At 40.5% G+C, this 27271-nt stretch overlaps 1 protein-coding gene across 1 annotated transcript in view; it reads right to left on the bottom strand.

The window, feature by feature from the left end:
- The window catches only part of LOC126253653 (mediator of RNA polymerase II transcription subunit 1-like), a 186253-nt gene that overhangs the window by 110483 nt on the left and 48499 nt on the right, over positions 1 to 27271 (bottom strand). The window contains exons 5-8 of the mRNA XM_049955167.1: positions 24191 to 24434; positions 23776 to 23977; positions 13119 to 13344; positions 12801 to 12981 (exon numbers count right to left, since the gene is read on the bottom strand). Coding sequence (XP_049811124.1) covers positions 12801 to 12981; positions 13119 to 13344; positions 23776 to 23977; positions 24191 to 24434 — 853 coding nt within the window. The remainder of the gene's footprint in view (positions 1 to 12800; positions 12982 to 13118; positions 13345 to 23775; positions 23978 to 24190; positions 24435 to 27271) is intronic.

The following is a 27271-nucleotide window of genomic DNA, read 5'->3' as shown; positions in this document are numbered from 1 at the left end:
ATTCCATAGTGACTAGGATATGTGAGCAGTTTCTTTTTAGTGCGTATATTTCACTAGTACACACTTGCAGGGGGCTGCCACCATTCGAGATGTTGCATGGTAAACAGATCTCATCACCATTTGATTTGATTAAGCAGAGAGGGAGCAGGGCTGGTGAGTCAGTGTGAGAATTTGCAAGAAATGTGGAAGAAGTTTGGGAGAGGATCCAAAAAGTGAACACCAAGGTGTTGTAGAGGCAAAAGGAGGCAGTGAAGAGCAAAGGAACCTCACCTCACTACAAGGTGGGCCAGTGGGTGGTAATGTTGTGTCCATATTTGAGTCCATACACTCCAAAAGGAAAAACAAAAAAATTCATGACACGATAGATGGGCCTGTACCAAGTGATTGAAACAATGTCACGTGAGAATGACAAGTTACAATTATCAATGAGCTGAATGAGCGTACATGTCAGATGCTTACGACTGTTCGAGTGTGTCCCATAAACAGTCCCAGGAGGAGTATCAGTATGAATCTTTCTTACACAACTTTTAGCTCTACAACTATGACCAGGTGAAGAACTTCAAACAGTAATTGTTAAAATTCATTCACATACACAATCTCTGGGTACTGCCTGCTGAGAACTAGAATTAAGGACAGAACATGGAGAAATATTTTTACCCGGACGCAACTGCTGTATCTAGTGTGTGGTGACTTTAATGCACATAATGTTTTGTGAGGGTGGGGAGTTACAGATGGCTATGGGATGCATTTGAAAGAGGTAATTGTAGATTATGGGTTAGTGCTGCTTAATGACAGAAAACCGACCACAGTATCTAGTCTGAACAAATGACAGACAGCAGTAAAGCTAACAATATGTTCACTCGAATTGGCTACTTTACCTCGCTGGACAGTTCAGAGTGATACGTTAGACTCAGATCGTCTCCCAATTGATATTAACCTACAAATAACTCCTACGTTAGAGAAGTATGTACAGATAAGTGGAAAATGGAGAATAAAAAAGTGTAGTGGGAAGAATACAAGACATGGGGTCAGCACCTAATTCCACAACTAAGAATATTCCACAATCTAGAGGATGTTTACGAAGTGTTTATCAAACTCATAGGCAGAGCACCTTCCGAAACAATTCCAATGAAGAAAATATACAAGAAGCCAATGACAAATTCAACAATTTGGTGGGATGCAGAAAGTTCAAGAGAAATTGCAGCAAGACAAAACACATTGAAAGAATATCGTGCAAACCAATCACTCAATAAGTACTTACAATATAAGAAAATAAATTCCCAAGCGAAGCACATTTTAAAGAAAAAGAAGAAAGAGAGCTGGAAAGCATTTTGTAACAAATTACATAAAGATACTACAGATTACATAACGATATTACAGATATATGGAGACACATTAAGGCTCTTCAACTTAGGAACCAAGGATATATCAATTTCAAAAGGATGGCTGGCTCATTCGCAGACATATTTCTACGACAAAATAACGCACCCCGTAGTACCAGCACAACCTTTGAGTGCTCAAGAAGAATTGTGACATTTGCTATACTCGCCATCTATGAAAAAGAACTGTTGATTGCCTTAACCCGCTCCGCAAACACGGCACCAAGAGTGGATAATATTTATTACAAAACCCTGCAGAATTTATCTGACTCCACAAAAGCGTAGCTGTTTAATATCTATAATCGAATATGATTATGCAAACCATTTTTTGAAAACTGGAAATGATCCAGCATTGCCAACTCCTACAGACCCATAGCACTATCACCACGCACTTCAAAAACTTGGATCAATTAATTAAAATTAACCTTGAATGGTGGCTCAAAACTAATAATACACCACCACATTATCAATATGATTTTGGAAACATTGCTCTACATTGGATGGTTTGAAACAACTCACTCTGCACACACAGAGTGCATTCATGGAAAGGGAGTATGTTACATCCACGTTTGTGGTTACTGAAGGGGGCATACAATAACAGTGTTATTCCCTTATTAAGGCAGAGAACGATAGATAGGACTACCATACCATCTTGTTTATGATATACTCAAACTTTTTGTTAGAAGGACTGTCCTCTTACACTTAAAAAATAAAACCGTTTGCCCAAAATATGCCACTGTTGGTCTTCCACAGGGATCGATATTGAGCCCTAATCTGACTCAGTAGTTACATCTACATCTACACACGTACTCCGCAAGCCACCTGACGGTGTGTGGCAGAGGGTACCCTGAGTACCTCTATCGGTTCTCCCTTCTATTCCAGTCTCGTATTACTCGGGGATGAACAACCTTGCAAAGGATAGAGTAGCATTGAGAGCTTCATCAAACCAGCCTCTGGACTGAAGACAACAACAACAACAACAACAACAACACTAACTCAATGCAGTTTTTGAGAGAGATTACGATCCTGTTGTCAAACCCGTCCATAAGATAGGTGATAGTAGAGATGTCAATAAGTACCAAACTGTTTCACCAGTTATATCATTTTCCAAAATTTTTGAGAAGGTGGTGTGTTCTACAATAGTATCTCACCTGAGCGACAATAATATCCTCATCAAACCATAGTTTGGATTTCAGAAGTGTTGTTCTCCTGAGAAAGTGATTTACATGTTCACTCACTGAATTTCACAAGCATTAAATAATAAAACAGTGCCGTTTGCTATTTTCTGTGATTATCTAAAGCATTTGACTGTGTAAATTACAATACTCTCCTTGACAAATTCAAGTTTCATGGGATTGATGGTATAACCAACCAGTGGATAATGTCATATGTAACCAAAAGAGTGCAGAAAGTTGCACTTAGTAATTCAACCAATGTAGTCTTGGAACATTAATCTGAGTGGGGAGAAATCATGTATGAGGTTCCCGAAGGCTCAACCTTGTGTCCACTATTGTCCTTATATATGTAAATGATCTTCCATCTAACATACAACAAGCAGAATTAGTTCTTTTTGCAGATGACACTAGTACTGCAATCAATCCAAGCATACACAAAAAAAGAAGAAATAGTAAACAACTTTCTTAAAAGTATCACTGAATAGTTTTCTGCAAATGGTCTCAGACCCTCAATTTTAAAAAGACACAACATATTCAGTTCTGCACACCAATGGATTCTACATGAGTGACAAGTGGTACACATGGTGAAGAAATGATAAATAAGATGGAAGTTTCAAAATTCTTAGGGGTCTCTACTGATGAGAACTTAAACTGGAAAAATCACATTTTGGAACCCCTAAAACAATTTAGTTCAGCCACATTTGCAATTAGAATAGTTGTAAATCTTGGGGAGAAACAAATCAGTATGTGTAAGCTGACATACTTTGCATATTTTCATTCTATAATGTTATATGGAGTAATGCGGTTAACTCACTATTAAGAAAGAAAGTCTTCACTGCTCAAAAACATGAGTAAGAGTAATCATGGAGGCCATTCAAACTCGGAAAGAAAAAAATTCACTGAGAATTCCAAGTGTGAGGAGAAAGACGGTATCAAGAAGCTGCTCCTAATAAATTAATGGCATGTGTGTGGAGTGGGGTGGGGAGGGGCAGCATACAACAATAATGACTTTTCTTTCCTCTCAGCTGAGCTATATACCAAGCCATAAGCAGTAGTTCAACCACAGTTTTTAAACATAAAAAATTTATATCGAGTAATATTCATACAGTTAACAAACACTGAAATATTAAGTGTTTTAAAATTTAACAATGGAAATTCCACGATGGAAGATGCCGAGTCGCAAATAGGCAAACAAAAGGACTGTCTAACAAAGCTTTCAGCTGAACAGACCTCATCAGAATTCCAGGTACACACGCAAACACAACCCTCACACACACGAGCACACTCTCTGGCTGCCGAGGCCAGACTGCGAGCAGCAGCACGTGATGGGAGAGAAGCAAACTGGATCACGGGTGTAAGGAGGAGGCTGGGACAGGGGCGGGGGTGGGGGCGGGAAGGAAGCAGGGTAGGGGTAGGAGACAATAAAGTGCTGCTTGTGGGAGCATATGGGGAGAAGGTGGGGACAAGGTAGGGCAGCTAGGCTAGTTGTGGGGTTAGATGAAGAGCCAGAGGGGAGGGTAGCAGGAAAGGAGAGAAGTAAAAAGACTATAGGTGTGTTGGTGGAATAGAGAGTTGTGTAGTGCTGGAACGGGGACAAGGAAGGGCATAGGTAGGTAATGGACAATGACTAATGAAGGTTGGAGCCAGGATGCTTACAGGAATGTAGGACATACTGTAGGGAGAGTTCCCATGTGCACAATTCAGAAAAGCTGGTGTTGGTGGGGAGGATCCAGTTGGCACAGGCTGTGAAGCAATCACTGAAATAAAGTATTCGTGTTAGGTGGTGCACTCAACAGGATGGTCCAGCTGTTTCAATTCATGCAGACATCTTGTAGTTGTCATGCCCACGTAGAATGCAGCGAAGTGGTTGCAACTTAGCTTGCAGATCACATGACTGGTTTCACAGATAGCCCTGTCTTTGATGCTGGTGACCAGACAGGAGAAAATGGTAGGGGGAGGATGTACAGGACAGGTCTTGCATCTATGTCTATAACAGGGATATGAGCCACGAGCAAGTGGTTGTGAAGGGATGGAGAAGGGTACTGTGTGGATTCGGTGGGCAGTGGGATACCACTGCAGGAGAGGAGGAAGGATAGTGAGTAGGATATTCCTCATTTCAGGCCACGATAAGAATTCATCGAAACCCTGGAGAAGAATGTGATTCAGTTGCTCCAGTCCTCGGTGGTACTGAGTCACGAGGGAAATACTCCTCTGGGGCAGGATGGTGGGACTTTGGGAGGTGGTGGGTGAATGGAGAGATAAGTTAATGAGAATTTGTAGGAACAAACCTGTAATGTTCTGCCTGACACAATCAAGTCTTTTAAATATCTAGGTGTAACATTGAAAAGCGATACGAAATGGAATGAGCATTTGTAATCAGTGGCAGGAAAGGTGAATGGTTCACTTCAGTTTTTTGGGAGAATTTTAGGATAGAGTGGTTCAGCTGTAAAGGAGACCACACATAGGATGCAGGTGTGACCTATTCTTAAGTACTGCTAGAGTGTTTGGGGCCTGTACTAGGTCAGATTGAAGGAAGACATCGAAACAATTCAGAGGCAGGCTGCTTTATTTGTTACCAGTCAGTTCAAACAACACTTAAGTGTTACGGTGATGCTTCGGGAACACAAATGAAAATCCCTGGAGGGAAAGCGATGTTCTTTTCAAGAAACATTATTCAGAAAATTTCAAGAACATGCATTTGAAGCTGTCAGCGGAACGATTCTACTGCCGCCAACATATGTTAGACGTAAGGACCACCAAGATAAGATACGAGAAATTAGAGCTCATACAGAGGAATATAGACAGTCTTTTTTCCCCTCGCTCTTTTTGCTGGTGGAAACGAAATGACTAGTGACACGGCAGGGTACCCTATGCCACACACTGCAAGGTCGCTTCTGAAGTACCTATGTAGATGTAGATAAGGCACAGGAGATTTTTTTTTTTTTTTTTTTTTTTTTTTTTTTTTTTTTTTTTAGACCATTGGCATATTTTGAGATGGACTGCTCATCAGTACAGATGCGACTGCCAAGGATGGGTAGGTTGTATGGAAGGAACTTCTTGATATGGAATGGGTGGCTGCTGTGTCAGTGGAGGTATTGCTGGTGGTTAGTAGGTTTGACACGGACAAAGTTACTGATGTAGCCACTTTTGAGGTGGAGGTCAACATCGAGGAAGTGGCTTCTCAGGTTGAGGAGGACCAGATGAAATGAATGGGGGAGAAGAGAAGGTGTTGTTGTTCCGAAGGAATGTGGATAGGGTGTCCTCACCCTTGATCAAGATCACAAAGCTGTCATCAATGAATGTGAACCAGATGAGGGGTTTGGTATTCCGGATGATTAGGAAGGATTCCTCTAGGTAGCACGAGAATAGGTTGGCATAGGATGGTACCATGCTGATGCAGATAGTTGTACCTTCGATTTGTTTGTAGGTGATGCCTTCGAAGGATGAATAATGGTGGGTGAGGATATGGTCAGTCATGGTGACTAGGGAAGAGGATGTAAGTTTGTAATCTGTCAAGCATTGGAAAAGGTAGTAATCAATGGCAGCAAGGCCATGGGCATTAGGGACGGTAGTGTAAATGGAGGTGGCATCAACAGTGAGGAGCAGGGCACCATATAGTAAAGAAGCAAGAATGGTGAAGAGTTGGCAGAGGAAATGGTTGGTATCTTTTATGTAGGAGGGTAGACTGTGGGGCAATAGGCTGAAGGTTTTGGTCTATAAGAGCAGAGATTCTCTCAGTGGGGGCATCGTAACTGGCCACAATATGGCATCCTGGGTGGTTGGGCTTATGGACTTTAGGTAGGAGTGGGTGTATGGCTATGGGCATCCACGTGACACCATCTAATGCCAACCCACCAAACCCACACAATATCCTTGTCCATGTCAACACAATCTCTGCTGTAGTAGACCTAAATGTAAGACCTGTCCCATACATCTTCCCACCACCACCTACTCCAGTCCGGTCACAAGCACCACCAATCCCATCAAAGGCAGGGTTACCTGTGAAACTAGTCATGTAATCTACAAGCTAAGCTGAACCACTGTGCTGCATTCTACATGGGCATCACAACCAACAAGCTGCCTGTCCACATTAATGACCACAGACAAACTGTGGCTAAGAAACAACTGGACCATCCAGCTGCTGAGCACGCTGTGCAACTTAACGTTCTTCATTTCAATGACTGCTTCACAGCCTGTGCCATCTGGATCCTTCGCACCAACACCAGATTCTCAGAATTGAGGATGTGGGAACTCTCCCTACAATATCTCCTACATTCCTGTAACTGTCCTGGCCTCAATCTTTGTTAGTCATTATCCTTTATCCATCTATGCCCTTCCCTTTTCCCATTCCTGACTACACAGCCTTTTATTTCACCAACGAACCTACAGTCCTTTTACTTCTCTTCTTTTCCGCTGCCACCCCATCCCCCTCTCCCCACCCACCACCTAACTATGAAGACTAAACCTATCAGCCCTACCCCCTCCCCACCTCGTCCCTGTATGCACCCACAAGCAGTATCTTACTGTCCCCCACCCCTCCTCTGCTATATCTCCCTCTCCCTACCCCAGGCTCCTCTTTGCCCCCATCTCCCAGTTTGCTTCTCCCCCATCATGCACTGCTACTCGCAGTCTGGCCTTGGAAGGCAGACACTGTGGTCATGTGCATGACAGTTGCCTGAGAGTGTGTGTGTGTGTGTGTGTGTGTGTGTGTGTGTGTGTGTGTGTGTGTGTGTGCGCGCGTGTGTTGGGGGGGGGGGGGGAGGGTCTAATTCTGGAGGAGGTCTTTTGCACAAAGAGCTTTGTTTAACACTCTTGTTTTTGTGCCGATCTGTGACTTCGCATCTTCACTATATGGTGAGTGGCAACTCTCCTGTTCACAGTATTTTGAAATTTGTGATTTATAAAACTCAACAAAATTCAGTTTCAATGCTAGGGTAAAAATCCAAAATTCCCAGAGTGTTAACGAAATTCCTGAAATTCACTAGGATCTCTCTGTTTTTTTTTTTCCAGGTAAAATGCAATTCCCTGAGAATATCAGGTTTGCAGAAGAAGTGCACATCCACAATCATCTTGTAGATCTCTGTTTAAGGAGTGGGCATTCTGATTATTGCTTCACATTGAATTCTTTTCTTTGTGAGGTCTGCTGTAAATAATCCACTCCAGTTCAACGGAACACAGATGCACATAATTAAAATAGCAGAAGAAAAAATTACATTCATTATTCCACATTAAGATTGTCTTGAGCACAAAATGGGGCACACAATGCTGCAACAAAATTTTTGATTATTTACCCTGACTAAAAGTTTCTCGTTGACAACTCCCTCTGTTGTGTAGAATAATCTCCATTACTGTAATGGGTAAAAGGTAGTGGTTAGGAATTACTAACTCACATCTGTAGATGTTTAAAAAAACTCTATAAATGTTCAGCATGTAACCGTACTTAAAAATTAATTTGCGATGATATGTAAAAGATTTGTTCCACATAATTATGAATGATCCACAGAAAATGAAACTAACTAAAACTAATTCTCTTTCCAAATTTATTCTTGGTCTCATTTACTGCTTGCTCAAGGTACATACTGAATAACATCATCAGGAATAAGCTACAATCCCTCCTCAATCACTGCTTTCCTCCCTTGTTGCTCGACTCTTTATAGCTGCAGTCGGGTTTCTGTACAAGTTATAAATACCTTTTGCTCCAAGTATTTTATTTTTCACCTTCATAATTCGCAAGAGTGTAGTGCGGTAAATATTGTCAAAAACTGTCAGCACCTGCTTTCTTTTGAATTGGAATTATTAATAGTCTTCTTGACGTCTGAGGGTATTTCACATGCCTCATATATCTTGTACACCAATTGGAATAGTTTTGTCATGGCTGGTTCTCACAAGAATCTCAATAATTCTGAGGAAATGCAGTATACTCTAGCAGCTGTTTTTTGAATTAGATTTTTCAGTGCTCTATCAAATTCTTATCACAGTATCATATCTCCCGATCTCCATCTATTTCCTCTTCTCTGTCTATAATATTCTCTTCAAGTTCAATTCCCTTTCAGAAACTCTCCATATATTGCCCCCCCCCCCCCCCCCTTTCAGCTTGCTCGTTTTGGCATCTGAACTCTTGATATTCATACAGTTGCTTCTCTTTTTTCCAACAGTCTCATTAATCTTCTGTTGGTGGTATCTATCTTTCCTCTAGTTATGTTTGATTTTATAGCCTTGGATCTGTCCTCTAGTCATTCCACACTTTCTGTCATTATCAGCACACATCTATACTCCCATTTTTGCCTGCTACATTTTTATATTTTCTCCTTTCATCAGTTTACATTCAGTAAGTTTTAATTTCCAGTTGATAAGCAATAAATTATGGTCAGAGTCCACATATGTCCCCAGAAATGTCTTACAGTTTCAAATCTGGTTTCAAAATACCTGCCTTACCATTACACACTGATCAGCCAGAACATTATGACTACCTACCTAATATCCAGTATGTCCAGCTTTGGCAAAGGTAACATTAGCAACACATTGTGCCATGGAAGCAATGAGGCCTCGATAGGTCACTGGAGGGAGCTGGCACCGCATCGGCACATACAAGTCACCTAATTCCCAGAAATTCTGAGGATGGGGAGGACGAGCTTTGACGCCACATTCAATAACATCCCACAAGTGTTCGATCAGGTTCAAACCTGGCGAGTTGGGAGGCCTGCACATGGATTGGAGCTCATCACTGTGTTCCCCAAACCATTCCATCACACTCCTGGCCTTGTGATATAGTACATTATCTTGTTCAAAAATGTCACTGCCATTGGGGAACATGATCGTGATGAGGGGGTGTACATGGTCTGAAACCAGTGTAAGATACTCCTTGGCCATTGTGGTGCCTTGCATGAGCTACACTGGACCCATGGATGTCCACATGAATATTCTCCAGAGCATAACGGTGCCACCAGCAGCTTGTCTTGATCCTGTAGCACACGTGTCAAGAAGCTGTTCCCCCGGAACACAATGGATTTGTGCCCTCTCATTGGCACCATGAAGGAGGTGCTGGGATTCATCATACCGTGCAATACTCCGCTACTGTGCCATTTCAGTTGTAGTTGCCGATGTCACGGTGTTAACACTGGCGCATGCGGAGGCCCACTGTTACAAGTGTTTGGTGCACTGTGAGTTCAGACACACTTGTACTCTGTGCAACATTAAAATCTGATGTTAGTTCCGCCACAGTCTGCTTAGTCTATGATGTTTGAAATCTGTAATGAAGGGTGACGACCGAACCCCGTGACATCTGGACGTGGTTTCACCTTGGTTTCCCCATGTGTTGAAGACACTCACCACAGCACTCCTCGAATACCTGACATGTGCAGTTTCCGAAATGTTCATGCCAAACCTCCAGGTCATCACAATCTGCCCTCAGACAAACTTTGACAGTCGCGCGCCTTCCCCATTCTGCACACAGGCAGCACACTCATTGATACTACACGCAGCATGTGTGTGTGTGACTAGCAGTCATTCCTTGCCAAGTGACACTGCTATCAATACTAGGTCAGAGATCATGATGTTCTGGATGATCAGTGTGTAATCAATCTGAAATCTCCTAGGGCCTCCAGGTCTCTTCCATGCATACAACCTTCTTAATGATTCTTAACCCACTTGTTAGCAATGATTAAATTATGCTCTGTGCTCCTTTTCCACAGTCCATGTTCTACAGCTTTTCTGCTTCTTTCTTTTCCTACTATCAAATTCCAGTGACCCATTACAATTAAAACTTTATCTTCCTTGACTAACTGTATAATTTATTTTATCTCATCATACATTCTTTCAATATCTTCAATATCTGCAGAGGTAGTTAGCATATAAACTTGTACCAATGTAGTGGCTTCATGTCTATTTCGGTTACGATAATGCGTTCACTATGCTGATCATAGAACCTTACCCGCATTCCTATCTTCTTGCCCATCATTAGACCTAATCCTGATTTATTCCCATTTGGTGTTGTATTCATAACCCTGTACTCATCCAACCAGAAGTCTTGTTCCCCCTGCCACCACACTTCACCAGTTCTCGTAATATCCCAACTTCAACCTATCATTTCCCTTTTAAAATTCTGTAACCTCCCTACCTGATTAAGGGATCTAATGTTCCACACTTCAATCCTTAGAATGTCAGTCTCGTTTTTTCTGGTGATGACATCCCCACCTCGAGATCTGAATGGGGAAATACTTCACCTCCAGACATCATAGCATGGAGAGTGCCAACACTGAAAGAAGCTTTTACAGCCTTAAGTCACAAAAGTAAGAAGATGGGTCTTATGATAAATGAAGATAAACTTATGTGCCGTCAACTTTTAGTGTGAATGGATACACATTTGAAAGAGTTGATAGCTTCAAGTATCTTGGTTCCACAGTCACTTGCTTTAATGACGTCTCAACTGAAATTAAGATTAGGCTGATATCAGTAAATAAGGCACATTTCACCTTGAGTAATTTATTCTGGTCAAGACTCTTCAGCCACCAAACAAAATTCACTATTTATAAAACCCTTGTTAGACCAGTTCTCACTTATGCTTCGGAAACATCGCCCTTGATGGAAACCGATGCAAAGCTGTTTGACGGATCTGAGAGGAAAGTTCTGAGGAGAATAACTTGTCCTGCGTATAACAGGGAACAATGGAGGAAAAGGTACAATGTAGCATTGTACACTATATATGCCAATGCTCCTGTAACAAAAATCAAATGATCAGTAATGATAAGATGGGCAGTTCATGTAGCAAGAATGGAGGAGTCTGAGGTGATACAGAAGATTCCCTTCAGTAATCCAGGAGGACAAAGAGGGCGAGGTTGACCTCGAGCAAGATGGCTGGATGGACTGGAAGACGACCTACGGAAGCTCGAATGCAGAAACTGGAGGAGGGTAGCATGTGACCAACCTCACCTCCCAGAGAAATAAAGCTCGAGTATTCACTGTACAGCCACAACAAAAGGCACTGAGGTCAGACCACTCCCCCTACAAACAAGACAGTTGGAGGAGGTAAGTCCCATTTACTGTTATCTGCAATGCAAATGCTCCTCTAACAAGAGCGATTAGAATTACTCAGATAAAATCATACAAGTCATATCCTGACAAGAGTTGATAACAGAAATTTGGATATCTGAAAGCAATTAATACACAGAGTGGAAGTGATACTAAGGAACAAGAACATACAGAATTTTTTCTAAGGCTGAACATATACATTGTTTACAAGATAAGCTTCAAAACACAAATAAATCATATATTTGATGATTTCTGGATTAAAAATGTAAATTATAACCAAGAGACATCCCATTAATAAATGAAAAAATGGCCGGGGTTCTTTTTTATGTCTGTATCAGAAATTTACAATAAAAGATTTGCAGGATATTCCTACTGGTAATGAGCAAGTATGATACCATTCCAGATCATAGCCTGTAAGTCCCAATTTTTTTCACTCTTAAGTTGTATTTGGCACATGAAAAGTAACAGCCCATTAAGGCCTATTTAAAATGAACATTTTCCAGTCTAATTCAGGATCACACATGTAAACAAAATATGTAACTCGTCTAGAAAAATTTGTAACTGAGAAAATAACTGTTTAATCTATTTCAGTTCAAAGTGCTGAAGCTCTGTAAATGAAGGGAATAGTTCCTGTGAAGGGAGTCACCAGTAATTAATAGAAAATATAAATGTATTATTGGAATTCCTTATTTGAGAGTTTATTCTCTAATGAAATAACAGACATGTACTAATATCGTAGTGTACTTACTGTTCTGAGCAGACATACGTTTATAAATGTATTTTCTGTTTTTATATGTAAATTTTAATTGTTAATTAATCAAAAAATGATTTCAAACAATGCCGAGGATTGTTCGGGATTGTTAAGAAATTATAAATAGTGACTGCCATGTTGGCATAGGGGGTGAGTCTGGTTTTAGTTTTTGAGCTCTGAGCATGTAGCTGCTCTTTTTGTATTGTAAGTATTGTTTGCCTTTGTAATAATACTTTTATTTTGTTTTGAAGATATAATAAAATTGAATAAAATCAATACAAGATTAAACTTAATCAACTCTCCAGTAGTTGTGTTACAGCGACCTTAATGTTCTCAGGACCACGACTGCAGCAGATGAAGCGTAACTATAATCAACTCCATTAATACGAGTAGTAAGAGAAATTTTATACACAACACTGGTATATTATCAGTTATAGTATTAGGAACTGGGACTGTCACAGGACTTACCTTGCTTTACTGGTCGACGTACACAACTGGAAACTAACACATTGAAAAGCGCCTGCTGACGCAGAAAACCAAGAATCTGTGGGACGTGCCCTGGATGTGTGAATGGTATGCTTGACACAATAATACCTTCTGTACCTCGAGTCTCAGTCATATAATAGCAATGCTGCTGATCTGGTAAGTGCTGTAAAAATCATAATTATTTCAGTGGAAAATATATAATTAAAACTGGTAAATACAACAATAGTCTGAATTATTTTATGCAGCACAAGACACATTGGGTATAAAACATAAGACTGAACTACAAAAAGGAACACTCACTACGATAAGACCACGACTGCTGTCAATGTGTCCTTCAGATGCTGTCTGAACTATGAGATCAAGCAAAGGTTGAGGACTAGTAATATCACCAAACTCAACCTCAGTAATTTGCTGAATTCTTCGCACCAATGAAACACATACAGGCATAGGTTTAGCAAGCCTCAAGGAGAACACTGCTGGCAGAAGAGCACTGTTGGCAGCTGTCAATGGTGCATACTGTGGTGTACTGCAACAGAATATTAATACAACATTTTCCATTTTACAAGTTCTGCACCACCAAACACTAACTCACATATATAATTTTTTGACTAACATTTATTATTACACAAGTACATAAAACTAGTTTGGTTTCCAAATGATGATAAAATCTCTGGCTTTTGCCACTCCCATCCCCAGCAGTAAGTGGTACAGCACGCCTTCACAGCATGTAGTGCTGCATGCCTTCACTTTGACTAATACACAACTGGAAAATGAGAAAAAGACACCATGACGCAAATGGCTACGGCACACCATAATTGCATGGAACACTAAAGAGAGGGAAACCAGGGACTGCATTATCAGCTGCGGAATGATACAAGCTTTGCACCAGTTGTTCACCTCCGTAGCCAGTAAAAGCCAAATTTTCACAGAGCATTAAGCTCCGTCCGTGTCTGCAACATCATTAGTGTGCTGAGACAGCACAGACTTGAGCCATTTGTGCAACTGACAGAGTTTGAGCGAGGGTGTATACAGGGTGTTACAAAACGGTATGGCCAAAGTTTCAGGAAACATTCCTCACACACAAATAAAGAAAAGATGTTATGTGGACATGTGTCCGGAAACACTTCATTTCCATGTTAGAGCTCATTTTAGTTACGTCAGTATGTACTGTACTTCCTCGATTCACCGCCAGTTGGCCCAATTGAAGGAAGGTAATGTTGACTTCGGTGCTTGTGTTGACATGTGACTCATTGCTCTACAGTAGTAGTATCAAGCACATCAGTATGTAGCATCAACAGGTTAGTGTTCATCACGAACGTGGTTTTGCAGTCCGTGCAATGTTTACAAATGCGGAGTTGGCAGATGCCCATTTGATGTATGGATTAGCACGGGGCAATAGCCGTGGCGCGGTACGTTTGTACCGAGACAGATTTCCAGAACGAAGGTGTCCCTAGGGAGCACGGAACATTCCAGCTTATGACTCGTGACTGGGGAAGACCTAGAACAACGAGGACACCTGCAATGGACGAGACAATTCTTCGTGCAGTTGACGATAACCCTAATGTCAGAATCAGAGAAGTTGCTGCTGTACAAGGTAACGTTGACCATGTCACTGTATGGAGAGTGCTACGGGAGAACCAGTTGTTTCCGTACCATGTACAGCGTGTGCAGGCACTATCAGCAGCTGATTGGCCTCCACGGGTACACTTCTGCGAATGGTTCATCTAACAATGTGTCAATACTCATTTCAGTGCAAATGTTCTCTTTACAGATGAGGCTTCATTCCAACGTGATCAAATTGTAAATTTTCACAATCAACATGTGTGGGCTGATGAGAATCCGCACGCAATTGTGCAATCACGTCATCAACAAAGATTTTCTGTGAATGTTTGGGCAGGTATTGTTGGTGATGTCTTGATTGGGCCCCATGTTCTTCCACCTACGCTCAATGGAGCACGTTATCATGATTTCATACAGGATACTCTACCTGTGCTGCTAGAACATGTGCCTTTACAAGTACGACACAACATGTGGTTCATGCACGATGGAGCTCCTGCACATTTCAGTCGAAGTGTTCGTACGCTTCTCAACAACAGATTCGGTGACCGATGGATTGGTAGAGGCGGACCAATTCCGTGGCCTCCACGCTCTCCTGACCTCAACCCTCTTGACTTTCATTTATGGGGGCATTTGAAATCTCTTGTCTACGCAACCCTGGTACCAAATGTAGAGACTCTTCGTGCTCATATTGTGGACGGCTGTGATACAATACGCCATTCTCCATGGCTGCATCAGCGCATCATCAGGGATTCCATGCGACGGAGGTGGATGCATGTGTCCTCGCTAACGGAGGACATTTTGAACATTTCCTGTAACAAAGTGTTTGAAGTCATGCTGGTACGTTCTGTTGCTGTGTGTTTCCATTCCATGATTAATGTGATTTGAAGAGAAGTAATAAAATGAGCTCTAACATGGAAAGTAAGCGTTTCCGGACACATGTCCACATAACATATTTTCTTTCTTTGCGTGTGAGGAATGTTTCCTGAAAGTTTGGCCGTACCTTTTTGTAACACCCTGTATAGTGGGTCTGCGGGACGCTGGGTTCATACCACAAAATTGCACTACAAGTGGGACTTGAGGTTTCCTCAGCCCATCAATGTTGTCACCACTGATCAGTAGAAGGTGTCCATGCTCGTCAGCCTGGGACCGAGCAGAATTGGCACGCAGATGCGTGCCAAGACATTCGCATCTTATGAAGTGCTGTACTGGACTGCACCGCGATTTCACAACAAATTACACACACCGTCGCTCTGGGGTATCAGCGAGGATCACTCACTATGGTCTCTGTGAAGCATAGCTATGATTCTGCATGCTGTTGGAGCATCTTCCACTTGTGGTTGACATATAGCAGCCCGACTCCTGTGGTTTCATGATAGGCACTTGTGGAAGGATGAGTGGAGACTTGTTGTCTCCAGTGAGGAGAGTCACTTCTGCCTTTAGTGCCAAAGATGGTCACGTGTGTGTGTGTGTAGTGCCAACATCTGGAATGTACACGACAGAGGCACACAGGGCCAACACTCGGCACTGTGGTTCGGCGAGCCATATCTAACAACGGCCTTCTCCTCTGGTGATCGTAGAGGGGATACTGAAAAGTGCAAGGTACATCCAAAACATTAGTCAACCCATCGTGCTATCGTAAGCCCACTGATTAGGTAATGTGTTTTTCCAACATGACGCTGAATGTTCACACGGATCCTATTGACACCCAACTTGCTCTCTGATCCCCATATTTCTTCTCCATTGAGGAAGTCTGGGACTGGATGAAATGTCATGTTGTGCTGTCTGCAAGACCGGCAGGAAATCTGGCCCAATTGAGGCAACAGGTGAAAATCGCACAGCAGGCCATTCTGTGACTCTACATTCATCATCTTTTATGATCATCTCCATAGGAGAGCTGCAGCCTGCACTGCTGCAAAAGATGGCATACAGTATGCTAGTGCTGACATTCCACATGCCCTGTCACCTGTAATCAGATGCATATGGCTCTGTTGGTTGGACTGATTGATGTATACGTTCTCAAGAGTGTGTCAATAAAATTTCCCTCCAGTGAGCCGATGAATTCAGGGTTCTTCTTTTCATTTTTCCAGTAGCATATTTCAACCTCCAATGAACTGTGTCTGTCACTTCCATATTTTTCATAAAGAATAAACATTACAGTAAATGCAGATAAAGTGAATTAAATAATTGGCATTCTGGTCCAACATGCCAGAGATGGCAGTCTTGTCTGCCTGAGCTGTGCTTGCTTTTTTTTTGTGGTGTGTGTGTGTGTGTGTGTGTGTGTGTGTGTGTGTGTGAGAGAGAGAGAGAGAGAGAGAGAGAGAGAGAGAGAGAGGGGGGGGGGAGAGGGGGGGGGCTTTGACTGACCCAAAGAAGCAGCAAAATGCACACCAGAAACATTCCACTGATTACTTATGTGAACAAATGTATTAGGCACCTAATTGTGCAATACCACAAACAGTACAGGCATTTAACAGCTTCGCGAAAACTTCACAGCTTTTATCAGATGTGACTGGACTTCAAAGTTAGCATCGAAACCCTAAGTATAATTATTCTGCTTATTTAATGTGATTTTTAAATATGCCAGAATAAATGATTCATCATGTGTGAGTGAGATGACTTAGCTAAGGAGAGGCTACACTTCATGAGATAAAAAAAGCACCAGTATTATAATGACCAGTGGTCTGTTCAGATGAAACATGAATTCACATACATCAAATGGCATTGTGACAGACTGTGAGGAGTACTGTAAAAAAACAAAGTATTAGTCAGCCTTGAATCATAGTACATGCAGACGCTGACAAGAGTTTCATTCCAGGTTCATTTCTCATGTATGACTTTAAAAAAGTAAAACTTTAAACCATCATTTACTCTATGTCATCAAAAGTGGAGAAGTTGAGTTGCACATAGGCACAACAAAAAGACTGCTAAAAAGGTAAGCTTTTGTCCAAAAGGCCTTCTTCTGATGTAGACAACACACACACACACACACACAAGTGCATGCACACGCACGCCACCACATCTCTGGTGGCTGTGATGCCAGCCTCGGTGGCCAGACACACTGAGTCACACGTGCACCTCTGTGTGTGTGTGTGTGTGTGTGTGTGTGTGTGTGTGTGTGTTTTTTTTTTAAACAGTCTTTTAAACAGTCACACGTGCACCTCTCTGTGTGTGTGTGTGTGTGTGTGTGTGTGTGTGTGTGTGTGTGTGTGTGTGTTTTCTCTACTCTAGAAGAAGGCCTTCTGGCTGAGACCTTACCTGTTTAGCAGTCTTTTTGTTGTGTCTATCTGCAACTCAAAATCACCACTACATATTGAGCAGCAATTTATCCTTTTCATAATTTGTCATTATTCCATCCAGGATTTTCCATTGTTTCATTATCATATGTAATTATTTCTTTCCAGTTATTATTACATAGTGCAAGACTATTCTATATAAAATGCACTTACATTGCTTAATGCAAAATTTTATGTTTATTGCATGTCTGGGAAGGAATATTATATTGTCTACTGGTATTTCATGCATCAAACATTTGCATTTGATTTTGAATTATGTACTCATTTATTTCTGAATCTGTAATTTTTTCATCCATCTGACCATCAAGAGTACCACCTGTGTTTATGGTTCAGCAATTCCAAAAGACAGAATTAGTACTTCAACATTCATTTGATTGTGTTCTGTTTTAGTGGGATCACGATCAACAAGTATCTAGATCATTGGTTGTCAAACTGTGGCATGATTCAAGTATTCATGCTGCCCGCAGTTCTCTGCTATACATTATAATAATACGCACCTCAAACTAACAGCCGAATCGAAAACATCAGCTGAAGCCAAAAGCTTATTAAGAGTACAGTTTTCCTCCTCAGTACTAAATAATAATAATAATAATAATAATAATAATAAATACTTACAATGGCAGTAATATTTTTAGACGTGGTTAATTTTTACCGACATTGGTGAATTTGGTCATTAGCTAAGTACAGTTGGCAGCTTACTTCCAGGGCAGCCACCACTGCAGGGTTAGAGCGTGTTAGAGAGGAATATTTTATTGTTTGCCTTACAGTACTAGGTATAAATTTGGAAACGGGAGTAACATGGATTCGTGAATGCACAAAACAGCAAGGTCATCTTCCAATCAGCACATGTTTGTAGCAAGGACTATGAAATTAAATTGGGGTTGATTTAATACAACACAATGAGCAGAAGATAACTGACATTCAAAAAATCTAGTAAATATCTGTGGTTGTGTTTCAAATTATATAATTCATTTAAATTTAATACAGTTACTGTTATTGTCACACGGACAACACATCATCACTTTGCCCAGGACAATTACCGTGTCACAACTTTGGGGTCACTAAGTGTGTCAGGTATCTGAAATAGAGAACAGTCGACATGAAATGTTCCAAATGGTGCCGACTTTTTACAATCATTACTTGTAGGCCGGCGGCCAATCGATCGCGTTCTGACCATAGCTAGTCTATTGGGGGCTCGTAATATTCCCATTTATGTAGATATAATAAGATTGGTAAGTGGCCTAAGATGCTGTTCCAAAATGACAGAACTGGCTCTTGAGCAAAAAAGCATGATGACCACTGATCTAGGCATTCAATGGTGTTCTAACAATAGTGTTTATGTAGGATCAAAACTTATTAAGGTTTTTTGATGATTTGGCTGATAACATTTATTTCATTTACTGAATGCTTCTTACTAGTTCTCATTATACTTGTTTTGACTATGTTCAGCTTTTTGTCAACATTGTTTAGATTCAGATGGAATCTGCTATACTGTTCTCCGCTATCACATTAACCTTCTAATATTTACTAAAAAATTGTGTATTTTTCCTGTTCCTCTGTATTTTCCGTGGCACGAACCTACAGAGCATGGGGCCTACAACAATTCTGAATTTGTAGCATAGCACTTCCATATTCACCTCATATAGCTGAATGCCTCCTGCTCAATGCTCGGGTAATTGTTAACCATTCTCTTGTCACATTGTTGGACACTCTACAGCGCCCTATTAGAATTCAAACTCTCCCTTAGGATGGGAAAGTAAATGTTTGGTTGAATTTACCTAAATTTTGGCTTCTTAGATACCATCTATCGACCAATTGCACATCACTCCAAAATGATTCCCTTTTAAGATGATCACATGTGTACAATTTCCTTGTTGGTGTGGTTCTATAACAAGAGAGCTACGCAACAATGAATATGCTTAACTTTTATTGTTTATTTACTAACATGAGTTTACTGTTGGCACTAATTATTCCAGTCTCTTCAGCAGCAACCAGTTTACAAGGCAACTCTAATTCTCACTCAAAATTTGTGAACTGTTCATCGCTCTCAACAAACTTACACATATTAACTGTTCATGTACAGCATCACTCACAGAAAAATTCCAAGCCCAGATGAACCCAGTAAATACTCATAAAACATGGAAGTTCATTATCTAGTTGAGGAAAAGATTAAGGACCACTATCGTAAATAAAACAGAAGACTTGTGCTACCTTGTCTCAGTGGAATAAGCAGCACTTACCAATAAAATAAAATCCACATATAACAAGAAGTGAATGTATATTATCATAGTTGCATTCTCAAATTACAGTACATGTACCATTGGTTATAAACATAGTGTTTGAGAAATAGAGCTAAGCATAATATGTAATTGTAAAAATAAGGATTAGATCAGCAGTGGCTAAGCTTGTGAAATGATGATGTGAATGGGTATGTCTGTAAGGCTATCATGATCCATATCCTTGAAAGGGAGCCAGGTAAAAGCAGGAGTTGGCTGGCAAGCGTTAGCTTCTAGAACTTGATGTAGTCTTCTGCCTTTTCTGGCAAAGTGAGCACTGCCATGTTGTGGTGACAATGCGTGTTAGTACAGAGCACGTAAGAGCAGCTGACTCATTAGGTAAATATGCAATGAAAAGAGCTGTAAGCCAGAAATAAGCAAAGTTGAATTTTAAAGGGTTTAGTAGGGCACTGAGGGAAATATTTCACTAGAATAGTAACATGGAATTGTCCATGGCTTTTTTGGAGTGCATGAACTTTAAATTTTGTCAGCATCATCAAAAGAATGAGTGGTGCAGTTAGGCATGTTTTCCATTGTTTGCAGTTGAATAAAGCAAGTTAAAGAATGTCATCTTCTATATCAGATGTACCCTAAATTTATGATCAATTTTGCTGTACATGATAACATCCACATCATGTAAAATTAGACTGCAGTTTCGTTTTCTGTGTGATCATGCCTGACGGAAGTCTCTCACCCAGAGACCCATAACCGACCATTAGTATCTCTGTAAGATTTCTCAAACTTATGGGAGGAGAGATTACAAGTGGTGTACCATGTCACGACATAATTTCCAGGTCTCATACGCACAGAAGAGAAATTACCAAACTATGCAAGGCAACAATAGGGTACGTAATGTGCACGCAAATACTGATGATTGTTGACATGTGCAGAAGTGTCGTATATGTGAAACGGTGAACACCATCATCAAGCAACGCAGCAAGCTATGTTCACTAACCAACTTTACTGGCATAGTCAGCTGCATGTGGTACTGCTGCTGTAGACAGTGTCGGGCAGAAGTGCATTTTGCAGGTGAGTTGTGAATAAACTAATGTACTATGTCAGAAAGTGAGAATCAGTGTAATGAACTTAAAATAGTAGAAATCATGGAGAAAAATTTCAAGATAGGTACTGAAAGTAATTTTAATTTATACAAGCTGGCAACGTAAAAGTGCAATGGCTAAGAGAAAGGGATGCAGATCCTCTGTAGAAATGTTGGGAACTGGTGCAACAGAATCTTGTTTCAGGGATGAGACAGAGGAAGTGACAGACAGTAGTTCACTAGTGTCGAATTCATGTCAAGAGATTTACAAGATAAAGGAAATAAGACAAAATGAGAACCTACACAGATATGTACTGGAGACAGCAACACTAATGACTAGACACCTTGACAAAAAGATAAGAGGTAAACACTGCTGAAATGAGACAAATAGACTTAGTAAGCAAAATTCATCATTGAGTGAGCAATCGAAAAACGCAAGGAATGCGTTTACGTTTATGAACTAAGAATCCTGCAGGTTGCAGCAGTTGCAACAGGTTGTGCCAAGAATTGTAGGCAGCTTTGCATGCAGCAAATCTCTGTACGACACAACGAAAAAACAAAGTAGGAAAAAAGAAAACTGAGATTAGTGAAAGAAGTGAGGCAGAAATTGCTAAGACCAAAACAGAATTAATAATGATTGCTAGCATTGTGACAATGAACAATAATAACTCTGGTAACTTTGTAATGGACACCTAAAAGAAAGAAGCTAGAAACCTCAACAAAAAAATAAATAACATAATATTGACCGGTTTGGACAAAGTACGCGCTTTCAACAGGGATTGCAACAGATTTTGGCTGGGAGAAGACCACACCCAACGGCAATTTTGTGCAGGCTTAAAAGATTGATGCCTGAAGAATGTACGGACATAAAAAAAAATTGCCAGTGAGGCAGAGGGAAGAAGGCATAGCCAATTAGGCAGATTCCCTGAATTTAGACACGATGATGTACAACAACTTTGAAAAAACTTTCACAGGGAAATACTGGTCACAGGAAATGCAAGAATGTCAAGGATGAACTGGAGCTATGAACATACAGTAGAGTGATGTATGGGCCACTAGTTGGCATGTTGGAAAAGTCACTAGAATTAAACAGATATCTGGATATGCCAGTGGGTGAAAAACCATTGATAAGATAGCTACTAAACGGAGCACATGTGTGATGTGGAGATATGTCATATGGTCTTATGACTGAGAAAGAAGAGCAAGCAAGATAATCAAACATGTAGAAGAAAGAGGTCAACTGGAAGGCCCGGATAGTAATAGGAATAACGGGGCCTGAACTGCTGAAGAGAATGAGCAATGACCCAGTGGGAATGACAATGACTGGCCATGCAAAGACTGGAACAATGGATGGTGAGAAGGCAGAGATGGCTACAATCCAAAGAAAGATTCTATTAAGAGTAGGAGATTTGAGCAGAAGTGAGAAGCAACTTTGTACTATTTGAGCACTGACTTGGAAAATGAACAGATTATCATAGGAACAGAGAATATATTGTCTTTGTACTGAAGAAATAAAACAATTTCTCCATCAGTGAATGACATCAATAAGTTTGTCATTTATCTGGAAAGTGCAGAACATCTAATGAAGGAAGAAGTAGGAAATACAGGCCTCCTATTACGCAAAATGACAACACGGTTGAAGAAGAAGTGAACAAAATAGGAATGTAAAGACAACACAATACCTCAGGAAAGTACAGAGGATGAAGGGTTTCTGCTGGAAATAAGTATTATGACAGGAAAATAAATGCTAATATCAACATCAGCAATCAGCTGAATGGGCAGAACAACCTTCCAGGCAGCCACGAAAATGTAATACCAATGTTAATGACAGAACAGATCAGGAAAACTAACAGCAGTCTGTAAGGCAAATTTTATGAAAGAAACATATCAACCCCCGGACACATTCTGCATATTTCCATTTAACAATGTCATACAAAATAATTTTCTGGGGTAGCTCAAATCATCACTTACAAAGAAAGTATAAATTGTACAAAAGCGGGCAGTAACACTATTATGTGGTGTTCACCAATGTCATGTAGGTACCTCTTCAAGGAGGTAAGCACTTTAACTGCGCCATCACAATACATGTATTCGCTAATGAAATTCGTCATAAACATTTTTGTTAGAAAATTATTAACAGCTGCCAAGCAATTTATGAATTGCATATTTGACCATCAGCTGTTTTATAGAAAACCGTAAGCATCAACCAGTTTCGGTCTTAGACCATCATCAATAGAGATAGAGTTAAAAACAATTCAAGTAAATACAACTCTCATGTCACTAATTGGCAGTGGATAAATCTCAGGTGTTATCATGTGTAATAAATTCCAGTACAGTAAGTTCTACACAGGATATTTTGGGTAAACTGAGTAGTGACATCAATTAGCAGGACAAATTAATTAAATCAATTTATATACACTAATTAAGTTCTTTTATCTAACTGTACATTTCTTCAATCTCTTCATCATCTACAGAACTAGTTGGCACACAAGCTTGCATATACAAGGCTCAGGTATAGAAAAATACTGACTGCAGATAGCGAAAGAGGAACATATAACTCTAATTACAACAGTCAATACAGAAACTTGGAAAGGTATGGATGCTGGCAGTTTTTATCTATTTCCAGTTGCCAACAGCTGAACTAAATAATGTAAAAGGCAATATTCCCCCAAAATCATTTAACTAATGTACAATCTTAAACATCATGGTTTTTTTAACACTATTAACTAAATCTTCTATTCCATTCAAACATTAATAAATTATTCACAGATTATTATTTATTAACAGACCTCTTGCCTCCAGGGCTCCTATTGATAGAGATAAGAGGTGCAGTCTGTAATTTGTGTGTTGCTGAGCCCTCCACACAAACAGTCACACTAAAACCCAATCCTTTGTTTATGACCTCCTCTGCTGTCAGTGGATGCATAGTGTGCTTTTCTGGATCCAAGAGCTCATAAGGAGGAACTAAGTAGGTAAGGCGCATTGCGTGGCCTGAAAAGTTACAGAGTCTTTGAAGAACTGCACATTTCTATTTATCACAAGGGCAAAAAAATCCTATCATTAAGTAATACTTTTGAAATACTGCTTTGTATTTGCAGTCAATCATTTTTATTTTATTCTAGTAAATGAAAAACAAGAGTAACCAAGTACAACCATAAAAAAAGTATCAAACCACATCAAAAATATAAACAAGATTGAGAGTACCTCCTCTCCTTTTCTGCAATATACCAACTGGAGATTTATGCACTAAGTTGAATGGTTCCTTGATAAAGTTCTGTAATTGTGCCAATGCTCCAAGATCTGCTTCGAGACCCTGAAGGGCACTGAATGCCTTACATTTAACTTTTTTCTCTGCATTTAACTGGTAAATCGATGCTAGTCCTTCTAGCTGTGCTGTGAAGTCGGCAAAATCACCGCGGGATAGGCATAAAACTAGTTCTTCACAACTCTGGAAGAAAAATGTTTTAGTTATATACCCAAACAAAATAATGTAAAGAAGTATCTGTGCAAATGAAACTAATGAAAGGCTCTTATCTGAAACTTTTACTAAAGTATGGCGCAAATACGTACCAAATACAGCATCATACAGGGTAATTTTTTTTAATCACAAATTGCCTGTTAAAATCAGAACATTTGAAAGATGAAGAATATCAATCACAATATTCATAAGGTAAGAATGCTGTGGTGATAGCTCCATTATCTTCACACTCACAATGATGCTAACCATAACTTTACAACAGTGACCCCTTAAGCCTGAGTATCAATTGCAGCTTGGTGTTGCAAATAGTAGACTTCAATGTGGCTTGATCACCCCCCCCCCCTCCTATGCATGTGCACAAGCAATTAACCCCCCCCCCCCCCCCGCGCGCGCACGCACGCGCGAACCGCGAACACACAAACACACACACACACACACACACACACACACACACACAAAATATTGCCATGAGGCCTACAGACATGAAGCCACTGGTAGGATCACAACCACATACAAGGTATGATTGCAAAGTTTTAAGAATGGGCTTGTAATTGAACAATGGTGGAACTTACATGCTACTGTGACGCATCTCCTTCAAAATAGTTCCCTTCAGACTGAACACACCGACTCCAACGGTGTTTCCGCTTTTGGAAACATTCCTGCAAATTTCTTTCCTGAAGTGTGTCAAGGACGCTCTCTGTACCTGCCTGGGTGTCTTCAATCGAGTCAAATCGCTTCCCTTTCAGTGAAAATTTCAGTTTAGGAAACAGGTAGAAGTCCGCAGGGACCAAGTCAGGGCAATATGGCTGTTGTGGAAGCACAGGAATTTTGAATTTGGTCAAAAATTCAACGATGGAATAGGCACGAAGAGCCGGAGCTTTGTCACGGTGTAGCACCCAACTCCTGTCTTTCCACAATGCAGGCCTTTTCTTCCGCACCTTTTCACACAAACGCTCAAGGACACATTTGTAGTATCCCTGATTAATTGTCTGTCGTCCAGGAGTAAATTAATGCTGCATAATACCGGTAGAATCGAAAAAAATCACTAACATTGTCTTCACCTTCGACCGAGTTAGCCGTGCTTTTTTCGGTCGTGGTGAACCTGCGAAGACCGCACTTTGGTTTCAGGATCATATCCGTATACCCACGATTCGTCACCTGTAATTACCCTGTTTAACAAATGTGGGTCATTTTTAGTCCAATTAACCAGTTCTTGGCACACTTCAAGTCGGTATTGTCTCCGGTCACTTGACAACACTTTTGGAATGAATTTTGCGGGCACTCGACGCATGTTCATATCTTCAGTTAAAATTGCCTGAACTGCATAGAAACTTAAATTAATTTCATCGGCCATCTCCCTAATTGTGAGTCTACGATCAGAGCGCACTAAGTCGCGAACTTTCATAATATTTTCATTCTTTTCTTAGGTGGGAGGACGGCCAGACCATGGTTCATCTGCAAATGATTTGTGGCCATTTTTAAACCTGTTGAACCAGACAAAAACATTTGACTGGCTCATACAATTCTCTCCAAAAGCTGTTTTTAATAGTTCGTGAGTCTCAAAAGCTGATTTCCTGGTTTTAAAACAAAATTTCAAACAAACTTCTTGCTCCGTTTTTATGTCCATTTTCAAGCAGACAGACCCACACCCAACCAGCTGCCCCAACAAACTGAATAAAGGAAACACAGTGGGTGTTCAAGGACAAGGCAATGACTCATTCCCCACCCTCCGTGTACCTGCCCGCCAAACCAGTAAGCAGTAGCGGATCCATTCATAAAACTTTCCAATCACGCCTCGTACATCAGCAATGTAGTGTAGGACTTACAGTCCATGTCTGCAGTCACCTCTATGTATGACCTGTCACAATACACTTGGAAAATTTCACTCTATATCAACTAATAGCAACCAGAAATTTTCAACATCTTCAAAGACGTTTGTCTGCCCCCTCCACATAGTCAATTCACAACCACTTATGTCTTGGACTGCTGTTGGACAACAATGTACAAAAATCAGCATGCTGATCTACAACAGTCTGGACTCGGCAGCCAGAGACAGTGGTCATGTGTGTGTTTGTGTGAGAGAGACTTACGGTAAGTCTCCCCTGACGTGCTGTTCTGGGTGACTACCCCCTTTACTAGATCTCTGTTCTTTTCCTTCACCCTTCTTCCCGCCCCTTCAACCCTTCTGCCAAACACAACAGTCTTTTATGAGTGTGTACTGCCACCGCTTGGTGAGTAGACTTTTTATCTATCCAATTAAGTAATTTTTTTATTGTGTCTATCTACCAGCACTTTCCCATTTGGTAAGTCACAGCATCTTTTTTTAATACAATTAAATAAATCTATACTTTTGATAATATTGTCATTATTCACCTGGATTTTCCACTGTTTGATATACAATAGTAACATTTTCAGAAGGAAAATGAATCAAAGCAGGTAAATTTGTGATCTCTACTTTTATACTGAACAATATGCAAAAACCTGCATTTGACAGAAGACATCTGTCCAATTCCCTAGTGATTTAATGTGTAATGACTCCTAATGAGTAACCAATCTGCAATCTGATCAGATATTTGTGACGCTCTTAGTACTTCATTAAACAGCCAGGATGCTGTACAAACAAATACCGTGTAATGCTATTTTGCAAGATTCCAGGTGAATGCCCAGATCAAAGTTTTGTGATTTTTCCAAAAAGTCTTCAATGAAAACCACTATATAAGGCCACAAAAGTATTTTATAGTAAATAGATGGCTGTGAATACTAATTGTGAATTCAACAAATTTTTGCAGAAATATCTGGTTTGGAAA

The sequence above is a fragment of the Schistocerca nitens genome, chromosome 4 (genome assembly GCF_023898315.1).
Source record: "Schistocerca nitens isolate TAMUIC-IGC-003100 chromosome 4, iqSchNite1.1, whole genome shotgun sequence".
In the NCBI taxonomy this organism is placed as follows: domain Eukaryota; kingdom Metazoa; phylum Arthropoda; class Insecta; order Orthoptera; family Acrididae; genus Schistocerca; species Schistocerca nitens.
The sequence above is the reverse complement of the archived record's forward strand: the minus strand, read 5'-3'. Positions and strand labels throughout refer to the sequence as shown.